Source organism: Protopterus annectens, chromosome 3.part0 (genome assembly GCF_019279795.1).
Source record: "Protopterus annectens isolate FY-2018-M chromosome 3.part0, PAN1.0, whole genome shotgun sequence".
Taxonomy (NCBI): Eukaryota; Metazoa; Chordata; order Ceratodontiformes; family Protopteridae; genus Protopterus; species Protopterus annectens.
Genome location: NC_056731.1, coordinates 1,382,968,636 through 1,382,996,135, shown reverse-complemented (window position 1 = coordinate 1,382,996,135; position 27,500 = coordinate 1,382,968,636). Strand labels below are relative to the sequence as shown.

Sequence of the window (27,500 nt, the reverse complement as noted above, 5' to 3'; positions counted from 1 at the left end):
AAGTTTTCATGTAGCATTAAGAGCTTTAGGAGCTGCTCTTCCATGCCAAGTTAATCTCGGACATATGGCTAACCACACAATCAACATGTTGGGATACTGCTGTCACACAGTCATCAGTTCTCTGAAAGCAGAAAGTAATTAATGGTTTGGTACCAGTCCAAAGTCATTGCCTACCAAGTAAATGAACAATAGATTTGGCTAGCATACTTGCCTGATAAGCATTATTAGCATTGGAGCCAGTTGTACCCATTGTTAGCCTGGTATACCCTTTCATGTCACTTCACAGAAGCCTGGATCCAAATTCAGATTAATGCCCTTTGACCAGACAGTTTCTCTCTTAGCTGCTTGTGAAACAATTGAATATCTGAACAGTACTCTCCTCTTGAAAGCTGCAATGAAAACACAAACTGTAAATGAATTGTATCTCACTAGGCAGCCTATCTAACATAGGTAAAAAAATGTTGTCCTTCTTATGACTTCTACAGACTACCCCTCCTCGGCTAAACTAAATGCTCTTCCTTTATAGGAATGGGAGGAATAACCTAAAGCAGGTAACCCATGAACCCCTAGCAATCTACATCTTTTGGAGTAACCAGTCAGAAAGATGAAAGCTTAAACACCCCATTCTCTGCATGAGCAATACTACAAAACCTATGCAGCATCACAAACTACATGCTGATTGAATCTAAACCAAACCAAAATTCTGTGTCACTGATCTGTGTCTCCAGAGTAGGAACAGTAACAGCTCACTGACCTGAAAAGCTCCTCAGTGCAGCCAACACAACAAAGTAGGCTGCAAAATGTATGTATGATATCCATCTGTTATGGAATGCACCACTTTTATGGTAGTGCAAAGTAGGCCCCAGCCAATGGACCATCTGGAATCTGCAGACATGCATTTGGCTTTCTCCTAGCCCTTCAATAACCTAGAGATGGTCTATGACTTAGAAAACTCCACTTTAGCTATCATGCTTACAGCTAGTAACTGAATCCTAATTGCCTTTGCTGTTTCATTCAAAACACACCTAGACACTATGTAACCACTCACCAGGGTGGGGAACCAAATCCTCCCACTATGTAGTAAACCCTTGCAGAAAACCCAGAATGATCAAAGCGTTATCCCATAGGATTTCTTAGTCTTGTCAGCCACAGAAGTACAGGTCAGCAACTCCATTACACTTTGCTAGATGTGTTGGTATGGTCTTAGAATGCTCCTGAGCATTCAGGGCTTGACTGTGGAATCTCTAAATCTTAAGATGAGAAAGAATATCAGCTAAAATATTGTGTTCCCTAGGGATAAACTTACCAGTAAATGCTAAATTGATACACAGGTCTGTAAAGCTAACAGTCTCAACAAGGACTATACCCCTGTAGATTTGTACATCTTTTTCTATAGAACGTGTACTATTGCCTGGTTGGCCGAGTGAAACATAACTCTCTTGTTACAAAACTGGTCTTCCCACACTACTGCCACCACCCAAATTGACAAGAGCTGAAGGAAGTTAACATCTTTCCTTTTCTCTGGTAACCAGGATGCTAGCCAAGAAGCAGCAAACCAAAGACCTTCCAAATATGCCCCCATCTCTATTCCCACTGCTGCATTGGTAAAAAGGTGATGGGCCTGTGATGCTACCAAAGTGCCCTGCCATACTGAAATACCATTGTAGCCACTGAGAAAAATATGTCATATGTGCAAGTCCTCATTCACTCTGGTCATACCTCTTACCCAGCGGTGCTTCCTATGCCTTCCTTGTAGAACATTAGCCAGGGACCTAGGAAAATTCCTCCCTGGGAACACTGCTATGCATGTGCAATTGAGGAGACCCAAAAGCCCCATGATATCCCTGATTTTAACTTTCCTGGCTGCCAAGAATTCTTCAGCAATGAACTTCAAAGTGTCAAACTTCAGTGATGCCGGAATAAAAGATAAGGACACCACATCAAGTTCCAACCCTAAAAAGATCAATGTCTTAAGAGGGCCCTTGATTTTATCCTCTAAAAGAGGACCTCTTTGCTGATGGCTGAATGAAATGATCCATGTATTGTATGATACCCTTGACTCACTCCCCAGTCACCAAAATACCATCCAAATAATGGATTGCAGCCTGGTGTGGCACTCTCTTCTGCAAGCAATAGTGCAAGGTGGTGCTAACTTTCTCAAATATGGTGCATGCCAATGCACATGGGTATGGCCAATTCAATTAAAAATGGCTCTCAAATACTTGTCTAGGGATGACCGATCCTACTCTCTGATAAAAAGCAAGCAAAAAGTGTATTTAGTGTTCAGCTTTGCCAACCAACTATCATAAAACTTCTTGATGATTTGTATGTGTATTGCTCTTAGCCTCCACTTTAATAATGTTATCATTGACTAATGACCCTTATGAAAAAGACAAATGAAAAATGAATCTGTACTCACCTCCTCCTTCCTTGAAATTAATCCCACCAGAGAGATTCTATTAGAAGCAAAAGGAAGAATGGCAAAGGGACTTGCTGGCCTCACTATCACAATCTCCTTGTTAAGAAGCCTCCTGACCACTTCCTCCTTCCTGGCAACTGAGCGTAAATTCTTACACAACTTCACAATGAGGGCAGCATCTGATGTTATGAAAAAGCTTGCAGTAAGGCCTTTCAGAATCTCTTATACTAAATGAATGATAGGGTAATCACTCAACAGTTTGCCCAGCACCCTCACCTTGATGGGGAAATGCATGAAGTAATTTGTGTGGAAAAGACCACAAGGAACTGATTCCCTGAAATCTATGAAGGGAGTTACCTCTCCTAGCTGCTATGTCCAGAGGCATATGATATAGCTTCCTATCTCTCATAGCAGAGGGCTTATCAAATGGCTGACCCTCTTTGGCCATGCATTTTATCACTGGTCGTCTCTTCCCGCTGTCTGAACAAACATGCACAAAACAGGCTGTCCAAATGCACGTGCCATGGTTGAAAACCCAACATGCTTTCAATTTGCTCTTCTGCTCACCACTCCTGGGAGATGACAACACTGATTTATCTATCATAACACTGAGCCATGTGTCTAGATGACTCTTATTCCATCTCAGGGACTTATTCACTGCCTTTAGCTTTCTAAACTTCTAGTTATACCAGGGCTACTCAAATAGTCAGAAAATATGTCAATACAGAAGATTTGTTGGCAGTCCTTCTCTAGTATGACTGCCATAAAGTAGATGAAACCCACAACCCAGTTATCCCAGTTCTGAAGTCTGAACTTCCCAAGTTGTTCCTTACTTATGGAGGCTATTAATGGCTTACTAACAACATTAACTAGGAAGTTCTAAACTGTTTTATCATATGCTACTCTACACTTTAGTACATTTCCTTGAATGAACTAATAAGTTCTAACATCCATCACTATGTAAGTGTGATGGACTCTTTCAGTGAGGAACTGGGAGAAACATGTACTTACAATACACTTGAAAGGAATTATCCTCCAAACTTCAGTGAAAAGGTGAATACCACCAAATCGTTTTTTTTTTTTTTTTTTTAAACAAATTTTCCCTAATCAATAAGAACATATTAATAATGCCTTGACTGAGCTAAAGTATTGCTACCAGTAAAGCTCTCCCATGTCACACTGTGGAGAAATATTCAACATGAAATAACCACGGATGATGCACTCCGTTATCTGGCAACAGACCTCCATTGCCATAATGGCAATAAACAAGAATGATTGAACCATAACTACAACCAAAAGAAAAACTCTTTATCTCTGTTACTGTATTTACTACTTCTAGTAAAGTTGGTTTAGACTTTGATTTCCTTTTTCTAGTATTTGCTTTTTTGGCAGCCACCATAATTAGACTCAGCAGGGCATTGCTTGTCCTTTCATCTATAACGACTACCTAAATTATGATGGCATCAGCAAATAGACTCATTTTAATGTTAAAACCATATGTGACATAAATATATTTAACAGTACCAGTGCTAATAGTGAATACTAAGGTTCTTAATTGGTTCCAAATGTTTTTCAAACTGCCACCCTCTGCCTGTAGCCTCTCTGTATGAACAGCTTTGGTCCCATTCCACTACCCTTTATCTTCTCAGCACTCTTACATGAAGCAAAGTGCCAAACACCTGGCCACAGTCCTGCTGCACCCATCACCAGGGGTTACTTGACATCTGGTGATAATGCCCAGTTATAGCACTGGGTCAGGCTATTGGGACAAGATGTGTGATAAATCAGCGTTATGTGACTCCAGAAGCAGGATATATATGTAAAGAATAAAGATTTAAGGGACAAATTAAGTGAAGGGTAATAAAAAACCTGCACCATTTTTATAAAATTAAATGATACTGGGTAAACCTTTAAGATTTAGTCTAAACTGGAGTAGTTTCAGAGGAAGATATGCTACAGCACTACTGATATGAGCTATACTAGCAAAATAATGCAAAACCAGCACCTTAACATACAGTGATGGGAGAAGATTAAAAAAATAACTATGAAATTATTATAATATTTCTACATATAGAACATGCCAGCCTTATACTTTATACATGTCAGCATTCCTAAAATGAAAATATCCATATAACAAGACACTTAAGTCTTTATAACAAAGTTAATGTATCAATAAATCAGAAGCTGGTGGTTTTATTTCTTTCTTTATTTTTTTTAGAAATAAAAAAAATATATTTTATGAATTTGCTCATAAAACATTTCCTCATAAATTTTGGGAAAGTATTTTTTCTCAGATGGTGGCATGAGTCCATCTTATTAACAGGGAGCAAAGAGTATATATTCATGAAACATGTACTAAGTTTATAATATGTTACCTCTGAGTCATCACAAAATGTAAAATTGGGATCCTTGTTCTTTAAGTCTTATTTTAGATATAAAAATTGAACTTAACTATAATAATTGGCAATCTTGTACATGGGATCAAAATAGCAAACGTCCTACCCTAAATGATTCCGATAAAGTGCTTGTAGTATTTTGAGGGAACTGAACTCAGATATGACTGAAAATATAAATTTTATTCAGCTCAGAAGTTTCCCTATTCAATTCTGTGAACCAAATTCAAATATATATATATATATATATATATATATATATATATATTCTCGCCAAAAGGAAAATATGTCCCATAACAGTTTCCTTCACTGTTTGAGTAAAAAAATCCAAATATACAGCAAACCCCCGGTGCAGCTAAAATTAAATTGTTGCAGGCACCAAATGAACCTGTATCCCATCCCGGCCCTCTCACTCAAGGCCTATGATTATACAGTTTTAATATGGCTTACCCAAGTTCCCACTCTAGGTAGTTGGAGGCATTCTTTAATGAGAATCTCTCTCTTCAGGCATGAAAAACAAAAACTGATTGAGTCACAACAAATGACATTCATCTGTGATTTATCTTGCCATTTACAGTCTCAGGTCCTCTGGTACACTGGCAATGATCCTGCTCCTTGAGACCCCAGTGAATCTAGCATAACTTAGGAAAGATTCATTTTATACAAGTAAATATCACATAATTGGTCTCATTATGACTCACTGACCCAATATAAATGCATTTCTTCTCTAGCCAATACATAATATCACCTGACTACTTTTAAATAAACAACATTTAAGTAATCTTTACATCACATGATGGTATTAGCAATGCTTTAAAACAAAAATACTTAGAAATATAGCATTTTTTACAATATTTGCATGACATATATCACCCATTACCACACAGCTTCATGCCCTCTATCCCAGGTCAAAACTCTGGGATATGAACTTAAACAGAGGGACTGTGGGACCTGGATAACCTATGTGTATATTTACATATAAAACAAGGCCTGAGTGATATCTCAAAATCAAAAGGATGTATAAAAAGCACTCTTCTGTATAACTTGATATTTCTACCTTTCTACTTATGTAACCATAATAATGGGATGTGATCAGTTACCAGGTAAAAATGTTTACCCAATAAATAATACTGGAGAGAGTGGAGTGACCATTTTATTGTCTGGCATTCTTTCAATTGCAGAATATTTGCATTCTACCTCATTCAGTTTCTCTACTTAAAAACCTACAGGGTAATCCTCACCCACAACCTCATGTGATAACGATGCCCACAAACCAGTTTCAGAGATGTCAGTATAAATTGTGAAAGGTAGCTGAACACTTGGACTAAGCAAAACAGGTGATCAACATAATAGGAACTGCAGTTTATTACAAGCTTCCTCAGCCTCTGCTGACCATCCATTAAGGGACAAGCTGTGGTAACAAAAGCTATAACAAACTTTCAGTAATAGCTTGCTAGCCCTAAAATGATTTCCTTCCTCTTTGTAGTTAGAATTGGCCATCTCTTTAATGTCTTCTATTTTCTGTTTCTTGGGTTATATTTCCCTCCCAATCATACACCCCCAAATATTTTATTTTTCCATACAGCATTTGCTCATGTCAGCCTCACAGACCTGTTTTGCTGATAGCTGTTAAGACTGCTTGCAGTTTAGGAAGACGGGACTTTTAGTCTGCAGAGGATATGCAGCTGCAGAAGAGTCCTGGGGCTGTATTATTCATTGGGTTCTGAAAAGTGAAAAGTGCCAAGTAATCCAAAGGGCATTATAGTTAAGTGGTAGATTGCCCCTGCTAGTAAGAAGGCTGTTTTTCCATCCAGTGCTCTCAAAAGAATTTGCGAGTTCCCACTTGTTATCCTTAAGATAGATAAGTACTGGTCTTTACATAGTCTTTCCATGAGTTTATCAGTAGGCGGAAGGGTTCATAGTTGAATACTAGGCTAACTGCCCTGAAGGGCCATTTAAGCCTAGCCAATAATCCAAAGTCAGAATCAAACTTGTACTTAGCCTCTATGAGGTGAGAGCCTTAACCATTATACTAACATTTTGACACAATGTTTAGCTTTCTAAAATAACAACAAAAGCATATTGAGAGATCCAGTTTAGACACTAGAACAATTGGATTGTTCCATTCATTATATGATTCTTCTATCACACCTAAGTCAGCATGCTCTTAACTTCCTTTTTTACTATTTCCTTTTTTGCTTCAGGAACTCTATAGGGGTGGAAGTACTGTACACCTTCCCTCCTGGAGATGTCTTAAACAATGCTCTAGCAGAATTAACATCCGAGGCAGACCAGGAAAGGTTTCTTTATTTTGGGCTAAAAACTCTAGCTACTCTTTTTTTTTTGTCTTAGATAAAGGTTCACCCATATAGACAGTAAGAATTCAATCCTTTCTTGACTGGATTTTTCCTACAACAGTTTTATACCAAACTAGATTTCTGGAAATTCTGTGACATGGTGTTACGATGACCACAATATACCTGCCACTAGAGCTGACAATAATGTACATAGCAAGGCATTCAAATGACATTTCTCTAAGAGGCACTGGAACCAAGACTTCATGAATGTAGGTTGTGGAATTGTTTTCTGACATTTTTTTCGATTTCTTGTATAATTCCTGGCCACTAAATCCTGCCTAATACTTAGGCATTATCATTATCAATTCACCAGTGACTTCCAAATACATGACTGCATTCAAGCTTCATAACTAACAGCCTGCATGGCTTTGGTACCTGTATTTGGTGTAGAATTTCTCCTTTTTTCTTACTCACCATATATAAAAAAGATCATTGTTTACTTTAAAATAAGTGTAAGAAATAGGTTCAATAACCATCTGAAATGTCAGATCCCACTACAGTGAGTCCTGAAACATGGAGACGTAATCACAGAAAAAAAAATGGACTTACATATACTAAGTATGAGGTGGCCATTTCTCAGAATATTCTTTTTCTCCAAGGTTTGAGGGACTTGCCTCCACATTGGTGGGGTGCAAGGGGGATTGCTTCCCTATAAAAATAAGTTTAGAGAAGAACAGTGATCTTTGAGATTTGCCCTTCTCCTGGATTTCGTTTTTTTTTTCCAATGGACCACTGACATTTCAATAGGGAGCCAACAGATTCATATTTTTCTTTATCATTTCACACTATACCTACTATAGTCTCCCTTCCTCTCACTACTGTATCATATTCCTATTGAACATTTTTGATGGTCTTTTATAGCTGGATCATTCCCTGTCTTGTTTGTTTGAAAATGGAAGGTTCAGTTTCCTCTCCAACATATGCTGGCATTGGTGCTTCCATATCTAAGTCTTCCTCCGCAAATGATAGCTTTAAATAAAATTGTCTTCAGTTTTATTTTTCTCCCTCACTCATGTACATCATTTGCTGAGAGTCCTCTCTTAACTGGGTTTTCTGTTTTAAACTGACAGGAATGAGTTTAAAACACTGACAAGATTATGTTTCTTCCCTTTTTACTACAATAATAATTTGTTCATTGTGACTATGTTCTCATGTCCATACACACTTTCATCAAGTCTCCATAGTCATGTCTCTCTGTTTTATTTTGACAGAAAAATTAAAATTCTGCCCAGGCTGTGCATTTTTCAGTTCTAACTTCATTCATTTCTTTTGTATCCCCTTTAGTAATTGATTCCCTCTCTTCAGTTCTTCTGATTAGTTTTATTCCCTGTAATATACTTTATAGGTTCATAGGTAGGTACTAGGCTATCTGCCCGAGGGCATTTATAAGCCTAGCCAGAGTGTCTCAGCTTTCACTGCCACATTGATTAATTAACTGATCCTCTGTCAAGCAGAGCCAATGAAGTGATCCCAGGGGTGTATTTTCTGTTACCCATCCACTCGTCAAGGTTTCTCTTGAAGAGTGTTAGTGAGGGGCTCTGCCTAATGTAGTTTGGAATTTTGTTCCAAAGCATGGGGAGTCTCTGTCACAGGAATCTATCCCTCCAGCATGTTCTATTTATTGTTGTGGTGAGGTTTAGCTCACTGGAGCACGTGGCTCGCAGTGACTTAGATTTCTTTAGGTGGAGCATGTCCATCAATTCTGAGTTGGACATGGCTTTGTAAGTCAGGCAGAGATCACCTCTGAGTAAGCGTTATGCCACCGAGTACAGCTGGAGTTTTTTCAGTCAGGCTGCATAGGACATATGTTTGAGGCCAGTAATCCTCTTGGTGAGGTACTTTTGTGGTCTTTCCAGCTGTTGGAAGTGTCTTGTGAGGTACATCCCAAATGGGGCATTGTACTCTATGATGGGTCTGATGAGTGACGAGTTGAGGGGCACTATAACCTCTTTATTTCTAGATGCTAACCATTTGGTAATTAGATGGGCCACATAGAAGGATTTCCTAACTACTTTGGCAATATGATTGTCAAAGGAGAGATTACTATCTACCTGGGTCCCCAGATTTCTTATTACCTCTTCTGTATTAAGGGGGCTTCCACCTATGTGGTAATTCACGGGTGTTTTGTTTTTCCCATACGGGATGACAATGCACTTTTTGGCATTTAGCTTGAAGCCATGACTTTGACAACAGGTGTCCATCTCAGTAAGGCCCTTTTGGGGGATGTCCATGTCAGCTGGAGAGTCAGTTATGGCTCCCAGTTTGCAGTCATCGGCGAACTTGGTTAGCCATAGTCCTCCTGTGTTTGCCTGTACTTCTGAGAAGTATATGCCAAACAGTAGGTGTCCCAGGACCGAGCTTTGTGGGACACCTCTTGTGACAAGTTTAGAGTCGGACCTGGAGTCTGCAATTCTTACCATGTGAGTTCTGTCTGTAAGCCAGTTGGCAACCCATCTCGTGATGTAGGGGTTTATGTTCAGGCTGGTGAGTTTTTCTGTAATACCCGAGTGGGGAATGGTGTCAAAAGCCTTGGCGAGGTCAAGGTAGGCTGTGTGAACAACCTTTCCCTCATCTATGGCCTTGGTGACTGTCTCAAAGAAGTCAACCAGGTTTAGTAGGCATGATCTGCCCTTAACAAAGCCGAACTGGGTCGGGTCAAGTGTTTGGAGGTTCCCAATGTCTTTGTTAATGAGTTCCATGATGATGGGCTCCATAGCCTTGCAGACCAGGCTAGTCAGGCTTATGGGGTGATGGTTACCAGGGTCAGTTGTGGCCCCTTCTTTGTGGAGTGGAATAACCATTGCTGTGTGCCATTCTATGGGCACATAGCCTGTTGAGAAGCTGAGGTTGAACAGTGTGTTTAGGTGAGGAGGTTAGTTCATTCTGTAGTTTGTGCAAGACACAGCCTGGGACACCATCTGGCCCCACTGATGCTGTGTTTTTGGCTTTTGAAAGGGCTATTTTCACCTGTGCGTCTGTGATTCCCAGGACACTACCCTTTTCCGGTATTGTTGTGGGCCCTTTTGGGGGTGAGAGGGGGGTGAAGTTTACGCTGAATCTATCTGCCAGGATGTTGGCAATATCAGTAGGTTCAGTATATTTTGTGCTATTTTGCACTAGTTCGGTGCATATCTGTGAGTTACCACTTAGATTCTTAACATTGCTAAAGAAGGCTTTGTAGTTATCTTTTGAATCCTTGGCTATTTTTCTTTCGAAGTTAGCCTTGGATGATTTTATGAGGGACCTTAGTTTCTTACTGATACTGATCAGGGATGATTTTCCTTCTTGGGATTTGCTTTTTTTCTGAACTAATTTCCTCCTTCTATTGTATAGCCTGTTTATGGCAGGGGTCCACCAGACTGGTTTCCTTCTCTTAGAGGAGTGAGTCTTGATTTTGCTAGGGATGGCATGATCCATGCATCCTTGTAGGTGCTCATAGAGTGCATTTGTAAAGGTTTCTGCATCTTGGGCAGCGTTATCCTTTAGTGTGGGGGCTGTGAACTTTAGTGCCTCTGTCTTAAGTAAGGTGAAGTTTGCTTTAGAAAAGTTTTTTACTGTGGTTTCCTTAGTTGGGGTGGTGGTGGGGTGTGGACATCCAGAGTGATTAGTTTATGGTCTGATCTAACCAGTGACGGGTTGACCTCCGGTGTGGACCATCTGTCACCCATGTTGGTGATGGCGAGGTCCAATATGTTTTCACCTCTGGTAGGGGAGTTTACCAGCTGATCCAGGATGTTTGAGTTGATGAATTCCAGGAAGTGCTGGGCCTGGGAGTTTGTACTCGAGTAGTTTTCCCAGTTAATGGTAGGGTAATTGAAATCGCCCAATATCAGGGTGTTCGGTAGGACCTTCATGTTTTCCAGTGTCTCCAGAAAGGTGGAGTGGTGGTCCTTGGTCATGGAGGGTGATCTGTAGCAGGCCACAATTTGCATTGCAGATTTGCCCCTTTGTTAGTTGCACATGGATGATCTCAGAGGTATCATGCTGCGCCACTAACCTGGAGGTGTAGGTATCCTTGATGAATATGGATACACCCCCTTCTTTTGTGTCTCAGTCTGTGTTCTGTGGCCGAAACGTGTGGTATGAGTTGTTTACCGCTAGTGCTGGGGTGCTCTCTGGAGCCTTGAACCACAGATGTTGATGTTCTCCATACTGAGGTGTGCTTTGAGCATGTGCATTTTGAGATTTAAACTCCTGGCATTGAGTAGCATAACCCTCAGTATTTTGTTAATTGTACTGTTTACGGAGGTGGTTTTGACTTTTGAGCCTTCCCTAAAAAGGCACTATGGGGGCAGCAAGAGCCTTGGCCAGTATTTGAAAGCCTAGTGGTGACAGGTGCAAGCCGTCCCTTGTGAAGCAACATGGCTTGTTGGGCATGTTGTCCCAGGCTGACAGACACTGGATCCCCTTTGAATTACACCAGAAGCTTAGCCAATTGTTGAAATTGATCATTTTTTCTTTATACTGAGGTATCATTCTTGGTGAGGGCAGGATGCTATTCAGGGTCAGGGTCATACCAGCTTGGGCTACATGACCAGAGAGCTCTTCCATGTCTCTTTTCATGTAGTCCAGGGAGGTACGTCTCAGGTTATTCACACCAACATGAACAATGAGAGTCATATCTGTAGTTGCTCTGGAGTGACCTGAGTGCTTGTGTTATGTGGTGGATTCTGGCTCCCGACAGGCAGCTAACAGTAACCTTCTGCTTGTCCAGCCTAGTGAGTGGGACGTCAGTGTGCCTGACTATAGTCACCTATTACTAGTGTGTTAGGTATGTTATTTTGCCTTAAGGGCTGTGATTGTGCAGCACACTGATTTTGTGTTTTATGTGTTGTCTGGTTTGTGACGGGAGGTGCAGGTTGTTTGGGTGTCTGCCTTGGAGGTCTCTGATGCTTTTGCAGGTTTTTATTTAGAGCCTCTGAGTATTATTTTGTGTATTTATGTGTATTTTTTGCCAGTGCTGGTTTAGTAGGTCTATGTGTGGCTGGAGGTGTGGTGCAAGTGTTAACCTTCTCCACTTGACTGTCTGTTCCAGTCTTGGGTGGGGACAGCTTAGCCTCCAGTTTGGTTGGATAATTGCATCTCTTGCATATGTTAGTGTCTTGTGGTAGGAGGAGAGGGTTGTCTGTGTACATGAGGCAGTTGTAACATTGCCTCAGGATACCCAGATTCACCAGCTGGACTGGAGATTACACCTGAAATTGCCCTTTGGTCATGCCTGAATAGTAGAGTGAGCTGCTTAGTCGCTTGGTTGGTGAGGGGTGAATAAAGAGCCTTGTCCTGCTGGGCAATCAAGTGACAGGGTATATTAGTGTTTGCTATTAGGTCTGAGCAAGTGCTGGGCTGTAGGATGCTTTTTGAGTGCGTAGATTGAGAGTTAGACTAGTTTCAAGGGAAAAACTGCAGAGGAGACTTAGTGGAGCCGGGAATAATTTAACCCTAGCTAACGGGTACTTCCCAGCAGGCAAAACCATTCAAATGCATTTTTTATAGCAGGGAAATGAAAGAGATAGAAATTAGCCCAAAATGGCCAATAAACTACTAACTTCTGGGCTGGAACCACTGCTCCATCGACAGATAGGCTGCTCAAAGCTCCCCTCTCTCACAGGTGAACAGAGGAAACTTCCTTCTATCCAAGTAAGGTATGAACAACTCAGAAATTTGTAACACAGCCCTGAATTCAGCACTAGCCTAAAAACTTGACTTTACTAGCTTAGAAAGGTGGGAAACAAGGAATTTTTTTTTTTTTTTTTTTTTTTGAAAAGATAAGGCAAAAACAGTAAAAAATACACTTAAAACAGCTTTAAACAGCTACAAACGATCAGAAAAGGCTGTCGCACTTTAGTGTGTAGCCTATAACAGTTAAAACATTTATTTAAACAAAAAAACAACTTTTTAAAAGGGCAGGCAGTCAAATAAGTATAATAAGTGAAAAAAAAACAAGTTTTTAAATCACAATAAACACTGGAAAATCAGTGTTTAGGCGGAAAACAGTTAAGTACAGCAAGAAAGTACAGAAAACTGATTCTTAATCACTCCAAAGTCTCTCTTCTAAGCTAGAAGGCTTGTATCAGTTTAAGGCTTTCTAGTGTTTCCCAGTAGGTTAGTTATAGGAAAGATGGGAGACAAGCGCAGATGTGGTCTTTTAAACCAGAAAGTTGAAAGAGATGGACAAACTGTCCAAATGGTCAGTAAACTACAATTTCTGGGCCAAGAACCACTCCTCTTGTGGTAGACAGGCTACCTAGTGCTTACTACTCCCACTGATAAGCTAGAAGGCTTTCCTCCAACACAGAAAGGCTTGCGGGCCTCAGAAGCTTACCAACAGTCCTGGATACAGCAACTCTGTATCTGGACCAGGCTAGTTACAGGAAAGGTGGGAAATAAGTGCAAGTGCGGCTTTTAAACCAGAAAGATGACAGAAAAGGAAAAAAACTGCCCAAACGGCCAATAGCTACAATTTCTGGGCCAGGAACCACTCCTCTTGTGGTAGATAGGCTACCTAATGTTTACCACTCCCACTGATAAGCTAGAAGGCTTCCCTCCAACACAGAAATGCTTGGGGGACTCAGAAGCTTACTAACAATCCTGGATACAGCAACTCTGTAACCAAACTAGGCTAGTTATAGGAAAGGCGGGAAACAGGTGCAAGTGCAGCTTTCAAACCAGAAAGTTGAAAGAGATGGAAAAAAACTACTCAAACACCAATAGCTATAATTTCTGGGCCAGGGACCACTCCTCTTGTGGTAGATAGGCTACCTAATGCATACCACTCACACTGATAAGCTAGAAGGCTTCCCTCCAACACGTAAAGGCTTGGGGTGCTCGGAAGCTTACAAAGAGTCCTGGATACAGCAAATCTGTACCTGGACTAGACTAGTAACAAGAAAGGCAGGAAGCAAGCACAAACATGGGCTTTTAAATTAGAAGGTTGAAAGAGATGGAAAAGCTTTCTAAACGGCCAATAAACTATAATTTTTAGGTCAGAAACCACTCCTCCTGTGGTAGATAGGTTACCTAGTGCTTACCACTCCCACTGATAAGCTAGAAGGCTTCTCTCCAACACAGAAGGGCTTGGGGGGCTCAGAAGCTTACTAACAGTCCTGGATATAGCAAATCTGTACCTGGACCACACTAGTTACAGGAAAGGTGGGGACCAAACGCAAACGCAGGCTTTTAAACCAGAAAGTAGAAAGAGAGGGTAAAACTGCCCAAACGGCCAATGAACTACAATTTCTGGGCCAAAACTCACTCTTCCCATGGTAGATAGGCTACCTAGTGCTTACCACTCCCACTGATAAGCTAGAAGGCTTCCCTCCAACACAGAAAGGCTTGGGAGGCTCAGCAGCTTATTAACAGTCCTGGATACAGCAAGTCTGTATCTAGACTAGACTAGACTAGTTACAGGAAAGACAGGAAACAAGCTTAGAATTTTTTTTTCTTTTTTTTTTTTTTACAGAAAAGCAGCTAAAACAGCAGTAAATACAATTCAAATTGTAGTGCAGGTTAGCACACTTGAGTGTGTAGCAATATTACGGCAAATACAGTTTAAATAAATGCAATTAAATTAACAAATGACTAAAAAACAAGTGCAGAAGGCAGTAAATTAGAAGGCTACTAACAAGCAGTAATAAGTGCAGAGTAAGAGCGACTGAATAGATAGCACACAGAACAGCAACTAAGACAGTTACAGTAAGAGCAGCTGAATAATATATATATATATATATATATATATATATATATATATATATATATATATACACACACACACACACACACACACACACACACACATATATAATTTATTTATTTATTTATTTTTGAGAGAGGGAACAGAGCAAGATTAAGAGGCTACAGGGGGGTGTCCTTCCCAAATGCTCTCTTTGTGCACAGTAGGAGTGCGTGAAATCACAATATGATCTCACTGCACTCAGCTGAGTGAGCAAATGAGATGGGCCCAGAAGGAGTATCCAAATACAAATTTACAAGTGGGGCAGGCAATTTCAAATCCACCAACATTAAAACCAAAACAAGAACAGGGAGGGTGGTTGGAAAACTAACTGTAGAGACACAGCCACAACTTCAGTTGAGTTAATATTAAGTGAGAAACACAAATAAATAATTTAAATGCAGTACTATATGAAAAAGAGCAGATAAAGGTGTACTTAAATTCACTTACACATCCAATTAATTTCAGGTAGATCTTAGCCGGACCAAAGCTCAAATATTAAGAAGAAATAACCCAAAATGTACCACTTATATAAGGAAGGACAGAATATCAGTGATGAGGTGAAACTACCCACCACTGCTATCAATGGCTACACAGAAATTCTAACAAGTACTCTGTAGAAACACAGCCACAACTTCAGTTGAGTTAATATTCAGTGAGAAACACAAATAAATTATTTAAGTGCAGTAGTATATGAAAGTCGGTTCCGCGGAGGTACAGCGGTAGCGTTGTTACCTCACAGCAAGAGGTTCTCCCATTTGATTCTTGGCTTGGCTTGGGAGTGCCTTCTGTATGGAGTCTATATGTCCTCCCCACGGTTGGGTAGTGTTCAAAAGACATGCGTGCGTAAATGGGCGTGCCTTCATTGAAGGTTGGGCGTTGAGCTGGCACCTTGGCATTTCATAAAAAAAAATCTACTGCCAATCATTAGCGGACTGGAGTTCTGCTGTGGCAACCCCTTACTGGGAAAAAGCCGAAAGACCAACAACAACAGTAACAGTTGTATATGAAAAAGAGCAGATAAAATTGTACTTAAATTCACTTATACATCCAGTTGATTTCAGGTAGATCTTAGCCAGAGCAAAGCTCAGATATTAAGCAGAAATAACCCAAAATGTACCACTTATATAAGGCAGGACAGAATATCAGTGATGAGGTGAAACTACCCCCACTGCTATCAAAGGCTACACAGAAATTCTAAAAAGTACTATGTAGAGACGCATCCACAACTTCAGTTGAGTTAATTTTCAGTGAGAAACAAAAATAAATAATTTAAATGCAGTACTATATGAAAAAGAGCAGATAAAAGTGTACTTAAATTCACTTATACATCCTGTTGATATCGGGTAAATCTTAGCCGGAGCAAAGCTCAGATATTAAGCAGAAATAACCCAAAATGTACCACTTATATAAGACAGGACAGAATATCAGTGATGAGGTGAAACTACGCCCCACTGCTATCAATGGCTACACAGAAATTCTAACAAGTACTCTGTAGAGACACAGCCACAACTTCAGTTGAGTTAATATTCAGTGAGAAACACAAATAAATAATTTAAATGCAGTACTATATGAAAAAGAGCAGATAAAAGTGTGTACTTAAATTCACTTATACATCCAGTTGATTTCAGGTAGATCTTAGCTGGAGCAAAGCTCAGATATTAAGCAAAAATAACTCAAAATGTACCACTTATATAAGGCAGGACAGAATATCAGTGATGAGGTGAAACTACCCCCGCTTCTATCAATGCCTACACAGAAATTCTAAAAAGTACTATGTAGAGGCACAGCCACAACCTCAGTTGAGTTAATATTCAGTGAGAAACACAAATAAATAATTTCAATGCAGTACTATATGAAAAAGAGCAGATAAAAGTGTACTTAAAATCACTTAAACATCCTGTTGATTTCAGGTAGATCTTAGCCAGAGCAAAGCTTAGATATTAAGCAGAAATAACCCAAAATGTACCACTTATATAAGGCAGGACAGAATATTAGTGATGAGGTGAAACTATCCCCCACTGCTATCAATGGCTACACAGACATTCTAACAAGTACTCTGTAGAGACACAGCCACAACTTCAGTTGAGTTAATATTCAGTGAGAATCACAAATAAATAATTTAAATGCAGTACTATATGAAAAAGAGCAGATAAAAGTGTACTTAAATTCACTTATACATCCAGTTGATTTCAGGTAGATTTTAGCCAGAGCAAAGCTCAGATATTAAGCAGAAATAACCCAAAATATACCACTTATATAAGGCAGGACAGAATATCAGTGATGAGGTGAAACAACCCCCACTGCTATCAATGGCTACACAGAAATTCTAACAAATACTCTGTAGAGAAACAGCCACAACTTCAGTTGAATTAATATTCAGTGAGAAACACAAATAAATAATTTAAATGCAGTACTACATGAAAAAGAGCAGATAAAAGTGTACTTAAATTCACTTATACATCCAGTTGATTTCAGGTAGAACTTAGCCAGAGCAAAGCTCAGATATATTGCAGAAATAACCCAAAATGTACCACTTATATAAGGCAGGACAGAATATCAGTGATGAGGTGAAACTACGCCCCACTGCTATCAATGGCTACACAGAAATTCTAACAAGCTCCTTTCCTTCTACTGGCCCTGTTATTGCATGCTGTTCTGTCATAAGACATACATCCCCCTTTTCTTCATGTAATTTTGCTTTAGTGCCTATCTCTGCTTCACTATCTGGTTTCACTTAAAGACTTTCTTCTTTCTGATCATACTTATATTGTTCCTACATTTTTCTGCTAGTAAGTGCTCTGTGCTTAGCTCAGCACTTCCACTGTGTTCTCTTAATTGCTAACACTGATATCACTGACTATCTTAGTTTATGGACTGTTTTGTTATGTTCTTATTTCTGCATTCTGATAGATCATGGAGCCATTTGCGTCATTTATTCATATCCATATGGTAGTTGCCTTAGCAGATTCTAGGCTAACTCATTTTTGTTTGTTCTGATCTACTTGTTTCAAAGAAATCTACAAGTAATGTGCTAGTAGGAAACCATGAGATTAGCAAAAAGAAGAAAAGAGCTGAAGTTAATAGAAACAGTCAGTGGATGTCTTCTAAAGAACTGATGATAGAGTGACATTGTACTGTAATAGATCAAATATGAAGTGAGATTTAGAGATGGCTAGCACCGTTGTGTAGTAGTAAATACCATACAGTGTTTTTTAATTATGCCTTAACTGTACATAGTGGGACTACATATGCAAATTAAATTGATGTTTTGGAACTAACATTTATTTCAGATGTATATGTAGCCCCATTACTTACTGCTTGGACAGAATTATAAACATTGTCTCATGGAAATCATTACTACGGAGCAGTGATAGCTGTCTCTGAATAACCCCACAGTCTTACAGTGGTGAAAAGTAGTTGGCATTATAATGTTTACATTGTAATTAATTTTCTAGACTTGTACACTTGTTACAAACCTGCATTGCATAGGAACACTTATCATCAAGTTATTATGAGTACTATATAGTAAAAATGAACCCAATTCTGCTGCTGCAAAATGACACAATTGCAATGCACCTGGCAGATTCCTATAAAACGATGAGGCCAAGGGTGTCCGTTTAAGGCTTCCCTATCCATAACTAATTAGCATTAAATTATTTTCAAATAGTAGAAAGCACAGAAACAGTACTGTATGCCATATGACACTTGTATTACATCTAGTCATCGAGTCAGATGCCCCGAGTTATCTGTAGCTCCTACCACTACATTCTAAGGCAGACAATAGTTGCTACTTGCACCAACATGCTGCCATCCATTTATATCATTAATGCTACTACCAGTGGTCAGCATGCACCCTGCAAGTGCTGCATTTATGCACATCTTTGTCTTTCAGTACAAGTCTTAACAACATGTCTAAATCAAACAAATGTTTACTTCTTCTGTCTGTCTGTGCAAAAAAGCTAAATATATGAGCAGGTCAACAAAAACACAGATGGATTTCACTATGACTCACCTGGGAAGCTCAAATAATACTGAAAGGCAGGTGGTCACTACCAAGGATAAGAACAACACTTACTTACCCATGGAGAAAGACATGCCTCAGCTATAAACAGTGGAAGTGCTAGCTATGAAAAGTCTGCGGATGGAGGAAAGAGAAACAGCAAAGTAGTATGTGATCCCTCACTAATGATTAATAATCAGATTCATCTATGGTTTATGAACTTGTTGTTGTTTGTCTTTCGGCTTTTCCCAGTAAGGGGTCACCACAGCGGAACTCAGGTCCACTAATGATTGGCAGTAGATTTTTACAAAACACTGAGGTGCCAGCTCGATGCCCAGCCTTGAACAAAGGCACGTCCATTTACGCATGCATGTCTTTTGAATGCTACCCAACCATGGGGAGGACATGCAGACTCTATACAGAAAGCACTCCCAAGCCCAGCATCAAACAGGAGAACCTCTTGCTGTGAGGTAACAACGCTACCGCCATACCACCACTGCTGTTACATTTATGGTTTATGAACTATGTGTGCATTTTTGTTATTATCTGCTGCAGTTTGCCTGCATTTATGGAGTTTAATTCTTGAAGTGCAGTATGCATTTTTGAAGTTAAGTAACATTCTTGCTCGTGGAAGAGGACACAATTTGTATTTTCCTCTTGAGGAGAGTAATGCTGTACTACTGCAAGTACAGCTGAAGATTAATTTTAGATTCAAAAATTACACATAGCAAGGTAATTATGAAAATTACTGTAAGCATAATACTTTACACACCTGAATAATTAAAGTAGTTATAAAAACAGCATGAGCAATATTTATTTAAATTAAAGTGTTATTAACAGAATTTATATTAGAATTTGTTTACTTAACAGCCAATTAACTTTTCTATGGTCTATACAGTTAACTCCTGCTTTGAAAATTTTTACTTTCATGTTATATACTATTCTAAGTGACATCTTTTAAAATAAGCATTTGCTGTAATGTAATTCTTATCTTTTGGCAGGTAAAACCTTGGGGTTCTGGCAGCTTCAAATGTTTCAGCTTAATGTCACTAAAAAATTCAGAGTTGTTTTTCAAGGGGTTAAAGGCCATGGAGCATCAGATGGTGGCATCTCAATCGATGACATTAATCTCTCAGAAACACAGTGTCCTACACACATCTGGTTTATTAGAAATTTTACATTCCTATTAAACACCAGTGCAGCTGGAGATTCTGGGAGAATTTACAGCCCACGCTTCTACTCTAAGGAAGGCTATGGATTTCAGATTGGCCTTTATGTAAATGGAACAACAGAAAGGCCTTCCAACCTGGCAGTATACTTTCATCTTACTTCTGGCATCGATGATAGTCAAATGCAATGGCCTTGTCCATGGAAACAAGTCACTATGCTACTGCTGGATCAAAACCCAGACATTCGTCATTGCATGTCAAATCAGAGAAGTATAACCACAGATCCTACAGAAGTCATAAGAGAAGGTTAGTTACAGGGTCAACTGTGAAACTTTTTTGAAAATATATATATTTCAGATGCAAATAAATGTGTGCTTTAGAAATGTATAACTTACTTAGTCAATGAAATTAATTGTTTTCAGATAACAAAGATTCTCAGTGAACAACCAGTTGACATATACTAGTTAGAGAACCCTTGCTGATCATTATGTGAGTTCTAAAAATAAAGCAGAAAATAGTATTTGTCTCTTGTTATTTAGGTAGCTTTAGCATTCATTATCTGTAGTACAAATATCCACGGTAATTCGGCTATGTATGTGTTTGCCATATTTTCAATCAAGTGTTAATAGGCAACAAATTTCCCATGATTCTGAATGTAGTAGCTAACAAGCTGAGAAAAATAGGTCAGTATAGCTATGTGAGGTACTATAGGCTCATAGGTGCATAGGTTGGTACTAGGCTATTGGCCCTAAGGCCTATACAAGCCTAAGCCAAACAAATCCCCAGATATTTCTTCCCACAATATTTACTTCCCTGGACCCATGTCTAGCAAGGTGACTGACGTGATCCCCGGGATGAATTTCCTATCTCCCATCCAATCGTCAAGGTTCCTTTTGAAGAAGAGCAAAAACTGATTGCTTTGCAGGTACGGTATGCTCAGCCAAACCACTACAAAATAATATACCAACGGCCAGCAGTCGCAATATATAAACACTTCACTCCAAAATAAAAGTAATTATTTATTAAGCATCAAAATCAAACTGGTTTCGGCTAACCAGCCTTCATCAGTGAATAGCATTTATCATCCAATGTTAGTCACGAGTATTTATACATGGTTCCAACCAATGAAAACATGGTATAGTCCAATTTAAACAAGCAAAAATGCAATAGCATCTGAATTTGTATATTTAGGTTAGAAATAGTACAGTAGAGGCATTATAAAGTATTATATAATACATTATATAGACATATGATGTTCAATTTAATGTATTCCTAGGTGATTACTTATATATTCCCTCTTACCAATATTTCAACATATAGCTCAAAAACAGTTATATACATAATGTAATAGCATATAACACAATATTGTAAGGAAAGACCTAAGTGGGAAAACTTGTCCTGTTTATCCAAGTAAATCCAACAATATTTATATACAATTCGAATATCCAATTAGACAACAAAGTTTCTTGGGACAATTATTTATAAACACATAAATCATATTGGTGTATGTATCAACACAAATATATAAGTATGGAAATAAATCCATACTTAAACTTAACAAATGGATACATCTCATACATAGTTATGTATTAAGCATATTTTGTATTTAAACATGTCCAAACATAATTCCATTTTCGACTCTATTATTAATATGTATATCACCAAATGAATATTTAATACATAATATATATTACATATCAGCACTATTAGTAATGAGGATATGCTCATGTATAAATTTTATAACAATAACTTATAATTTACCGCTAGTATACTCATATTCCAAGTTAACTTACAAGAGGTCATAATAACATAACCACCTAAAGTTGATGTATACATCAAAATACTATGCCAACCCTGTTGGTTGCTTCTATCCCCTGTGATTTTATCAATGATCATGAACATAAATCTGGCATTAGTATGTTTAATGGTATGTCTATAGAGGGCATTGGTCTCTTTCTTATTTCTAATATCACTTTTGTGTTCACTCATTCGTATTCTAAGGGAGCGTGATGTTTGCCCTACATAAAATGCTGAACATTGACAAGTGGCTAGATATACAATCCAACTGCTGCTGCAGTTGCCAAAGACTCTTAAATCATAAACCCTACTTGTGTTAGCACTAGTAAATTGTTTGAGTTTACTTACTTGTTGAAATGATCCGCAATGTCCACATGGAAAGGTACCCAAAAGTTGATCTCCAGTTATGGTCATTTGTTTATATATTGCACCCCCACTTTCCTTGTGCTTGTAATGGGAGAACAAGGCACCCAGTGTTTTACCCCGTCTATATGAAAATTGACATTTAGGACCCAAAAGTCTCCTTAGTTCTTCGTTAGCCAAAAGTATGTTCCAATGGGTATCCAGGATGTTTCTAATGATATTATGATTTCGTCCATATGTGGTTACAAACCTGAGCGTAGATTTAACCCCTGTAGTTTCTCATTTTTTATATTGTAATAGTGTATTCCTGTCCTGATCGGCAGACCCTTCACTTGCTCTAAGTATATCGGATTCTCTATATCCTCTTTCCATAAACCTATTATAAAGATCCAGTTTGGCCTGATCAAAATCAAGTTTAGATGAGCTAACATGTTTGATGTGCATAAATTGAGATTTGGGCATATTGCGGATGGTGTGGCGTGGATGCATACTAGAAGCATGGAGCAAGGTGTTATACTGTGGATATTTCCTGTATGTCTTGGTATTAAGAGTATTATCATCATTCCTGTAAACTGTAACATCCAAAAAGTCAATGGTGTCTCGATTAGATGTCACTGTAAACTCTATACCCCAAATGTTTCCATTCAAATATTCCACAAATTCTTGTAGATATGCTAAATCTGCACACCACACCATCCAGCAATCATCCAAATATCTGCGCCATATATCATTCTCAACCATTTACAAGTTATGGAGCGGATTGTAGATCATACATGCCTCAAAATATGCCATAAATAGGTCTGCATATATGGGAACAAAAGATGCCCGCATAGCAGTCCCTTGGAGTTGCCAATAGCATTCTCCTTGAAAATAAAAGACATTTTTATTGAGTACATGTTCCGCCATACATATAAGTAATGTGTTGAGTCCAGGTGGATATAGAGCTGATTGTTCAAGCCAATATTGTAAGGCCTGCAGGCCAGCCTAGTGAGGTATGCTAGTGTATAAGGATTTCACATCCAAAGTACACACGGGCCAATGTGGTTCTAGTTGTGTATCCTGTATAATTTGAAGAAACTGAGTTGTATCCTGCAATCTGACCCTAACTGATATGAGCAATGGTTTCAAATGTTGTGTTAAAAAGACTGACAAAGGTTCTGTAAGGGAACCAATGCCTGACACAATAGGTCTCCCGGGGGGGTTTAGAGATAGATTTATGTATCTTTGGAAGAAGATATAAGATCTGTTTTTCAGGATCTGTAACCATCAAATGTTTAACTGTGCTCATAGTAAGGATCCCTTCTTCTTCTGCCATGTTCAAGAATGTGTCTATTTCTTTCTTGAAAACCGGGGTTGGATCAATGGACATATACATGTAACATCTAGTATTAGAAAGCTGTTCCTTACCTTCATTCAGATAATACCCTATGTTCATAACCACAACCGCCCCTCCTTTATCTGCTGGTAATATAGCTATGTATGTGTTTGCCATATTTTCAATCAAGTGTTAATAGGCAACAAATTTCCCATGATTCTGAATGTAGTAGCTAACAAGCTGAGAAAAATAGGTCAGTATAGCTATGTGAGGTACTATAGGTTCATAGGTGCATAGGTTGGTACTAGGCTATTGGCCCTAAGGCCTATACAAGCCTAAGCCAAACAATTCCCCGGATATTTCTTCCCACAATATTTACTTCCCTGGACCCATGTCTAGCAGGGTGACTGACGTGATCCCCAAGATGAATTTCCTATCTCCCATCCAATCGTCAAGGTTCCTTTTGAAGGAGGCCGAAGAGGCACTCTGCTTGACATGTATGGGCAGTCTATTCCAGAGTATGGGGAGTTTCTGGGTCAGGAACCTATCCCTCCAGCATGTTTTGCTCATTGTGATGACAAGGTTTAGATCCCTACAGCGTGTGGCTCTGAGGGATTGGGATTTCTTTAAGTGGAGCATGTCCAACAGCTCAGGGTTTGACATGGCCTTGTATGTTAAGCAGAGATCACCTCTGAGTAGACGATATGTCACAGAGTATAGCTGGAGTTTTTTTAGACGGTCAGCATAGGGCATTTGCTTTAGGCCTGTGATTCTTTTAGTGAGGTATTTCTGCAGGCTTTCCAGCTGTTGCAGATGGCTTGTGAGGTACATACCAAACTGGGCGTTGTACTTTATAATGGGTCTAATGAGGGATGAGCACAGTGGGACAATGACCTCCTTTTTTCTGGATGAAAATCCCTTAGTGATGAGGTGTGCCACATAGAAGGATCTCCTGACTGTTGTGGTGATGTGGTTATCGAAGGTGAGACCACTGTCCACCTGTCTTCCTAAGTCTCTCATCATACTTTCAATTTTTAGTGTACTGCCGCGTATGTGATAATTCATGGGCACATGTTTTTTCCCAATGGGGATAACTATACATTTCTTGGCATTAAGCTTGAGCCCATGGCTCTGACACCAAGCATCTGTTTCTGTAAGGCCTTTTTGTAGAATATCCACATCATTTGGGGATTCAATAATGGCTCCCAGTTTGCAGTCATCTGCGAACTTTGTTAGCCAGAGTCACTTAGTGTTGGCCTGTACTTCAGAGAAGTAGATGCTGAACAAGAGCGGTCCCAGAACTGAACCTTGAGGTACTCCGCTTGTCACTTGTCTGGAAATGGATTTGGAGTCAGCTATTTTAACAGTCTGAGTTCTGTCAGTAAGCCAGTTGGCAACCCATCGAGTGACATAGGGATTTATGCCCAGCTTAGTAAGTTTATCTATGATTCCAGAGTGGGGGATGGTGTCGAAGGCCTTGACGAGGTCCAGATAGGCTGTGCGGACCACCTTACCCTCGTTCACAGTTCTAGAGACTGACTCGAAGAAGTCAATCAGGTTCAGGAGACAAGATTGGCCCTTCACGAACCCAAACTGTGTGGGGTCCAGTGTTTGAAGGTTGCCAATGTCTTTGTTTATAAGTTCCATGATAATGCATTCCATGCCCTTGCAGATCAGACTCGTCAGACTGATGGGACAGTAGTTCCCGCGATCCAAGGTGGATCCCCCTTGTGGAGTAGGATAACTGTAGCTGTGCACCACTCAGTGGAGATGAAGCCTGAGGTGAGGCTATGTTTAAACATGACACTTAGGTGAGGTGCCAGTTCATTTTGTAGTTCATGTAGTACACAGCCAGGGATGTCATCTGGTCCCAAGGATGCTGTATTCTTAGCTTTGGAGAGTGCAGTTTCTACCTGTGTGGCCATGATTACCGGAATTTGACAATCTTTTGGTACTGAGATGGGCCCTTTAGGGTGTGAGAGCAGAGTGAAATTGGCACTAAATCGATCTGCCAGGATATCGGCAATATCCTTGGGATCAGTATATTTAATGCCATTCTGTTGTAGCTCAGAGCAGATCTGAGCATTGCCATTTAGATTCTTGACATAACTATAGAATGCCTTGTGGTTGTCTTTGGAATCTTTGGCAATTTTATTTTCGTAACTAGCTTTGGAGGATTTTATGAGGGATCTCAGCTTCTTACTGAGGCTGGTAAGGGAGGTTTTTGTATCCTGGGATTTTCCACTTTTCTGCAACAGTTTCTTCCTTCTGTTGTATAGTTTGTTTATGGCAGGGGACCACCAGATTGGTTTCCTTTTTTTGGAGGAGAGCGTCTTTGTTCTATTTGGGATGGCACGATTCATGCACGAGTGGATGTGCTCATACAGTGCCTTAGTGTAGGATTCAGCAGTCGAACTTTCAGCTCCTGTCTGCATGGGTGCCATGAAGTTTGTCATTTCTGACTTAAGTAGCATGAAGTTGGCTTTGGAGAAGTTTTTTACAGAGGTTTCCTTACTGGGGGGTGGAGATGGGCTGTAGATGTCAAGGGTGATTTGTTTATGGTCAGACCTGACCAATGAGGGGGTGACCACTGGTGTGGAGCATCTATTTCCCATGTTGGTAATGACCAGGTCTAGGATATTGGAGCCCTTGGTGGGACAATGGATTAATTGATCCAGGGCATTGGAATTTATGAATTCCGAGAACCACTGGGAAAGGTGTTGGTACCCGAGTAGTTTTCCCAGTTAATGGCAGGGTAGTTGAAATCACCCAGTATTAGGGTGTTTGGTTGTATCTTAATATTTTCCAATATTTTTAGAAAGGTGTTGTGAGAATCTTGGGGCATGGTGGGGGATCTGTAACAAGTTGCAATTTGGATTGCAGTCTTACCTAGTGTTAGTTGCACCTGAAGAATTTCAGATGCATTGTGTTGGTTAACTAGCCTGGAGGTGTGAATATCATTGGTGAATATTGACACTCCTCCACCTTTAGTGTTTCAGTCTTGGTTTGGTGGCTGAAACGTATGGTAAGAGTTGTAGCCTGGTATTGCAGGGGTGCTCTCTGGAGTCTTGAACCAGGTATCAGTTACTGCACAGATATCGATGTTCTCCATTTTTAGGAGTGCCTCAAGAGAGTGCATTTTGAGGTTTAGACTTCTAACATTGAGTGGCATTACCTTCAGATTTTGTATGCTTGTATCTGTTACGGTGGTGGTTTTGTCCTTTGAATCTTGCCTAAAAAAGGCACTATAGGGGTGGCAAGAGCTTTAGCCAGTAACCTGAATCCCAGGGATGACAGGTGCAGACCATCTCTGGCAAAGCATCGTGGTTTGTTGATCATGTCGTCCCAGGCAGACAGATACTGGATCCCCTTTGAATGACACCAGAAGCTTAGCCAATTGTTGAAGTCAATAATTTTGTCCTTATACTGTGGTATCATTCTGGACGAAGGCAGGATGCTACTCAAGGCTAGGGTCATACCTGCCTGGGTCACATGATCCAAGAGCTCTTCCATGTCTCTTTTCATGTAGTCCAGGGAGGCTCGAGGTGTAGTGCAGGTGTTAACCTTCTCCTCTTGACTGTCTAGCACAATCTTGGCTGGAGAGAGCTTTGCTTCCAGTTTGGCTATGTAAGTGCATCTCTCACAGGTTGTAGTGTTGGATGGTAGGAGGAGAGGGTTGTCTATGTACATGAGGCAGTTGCTGCATTGCCCCAGTGTGCCCAGATTCAACAGGTGGACAGGAGAAATGACCGGAAGCTGACCCTTGGACATGCCTGTTTAGGTGCTTTTTTTTTGCAAAGTGCAAGAGCTGTTTTCCCTTATCTTTGCAAGGTACTTTGCAATTATAGGCTGTTTAGTGCCTGTGATTAATTTCTCCTTATTAACAAGGAGAGTTGAGTGCTTGTATCAGTTTAAGGCTTCCTAGTGCTTTCCAGCAGGTCCTAGAGTAAGTGCT

The 27,500-nt window shown here is 39.7% G+C and overlaps 1 protein-coding gene across 1 annotated transcript in view; it reads left to right on the top strand.

Annotated features, from left to right (window-relative positions):
* Positions 1 to 27,500, top strand: part of LOC122797076 (meprin A subunit beta-like) — an 896,893-nt gene that overhangs the window by 692,751 nt on the left and 176,642 nt on the right. Inside the window, exon 6 of the mRNA XM_044065851.1 lies at positions 19,903 to 20,376. Coding sequence (XP_043921786.1) covers positions 19,903 to 20,376 — 474 coding nt within the window. The remainder of the gene's footprint in view (positions 1 to 19,902; positions 20,377 to 27,500) is intronic.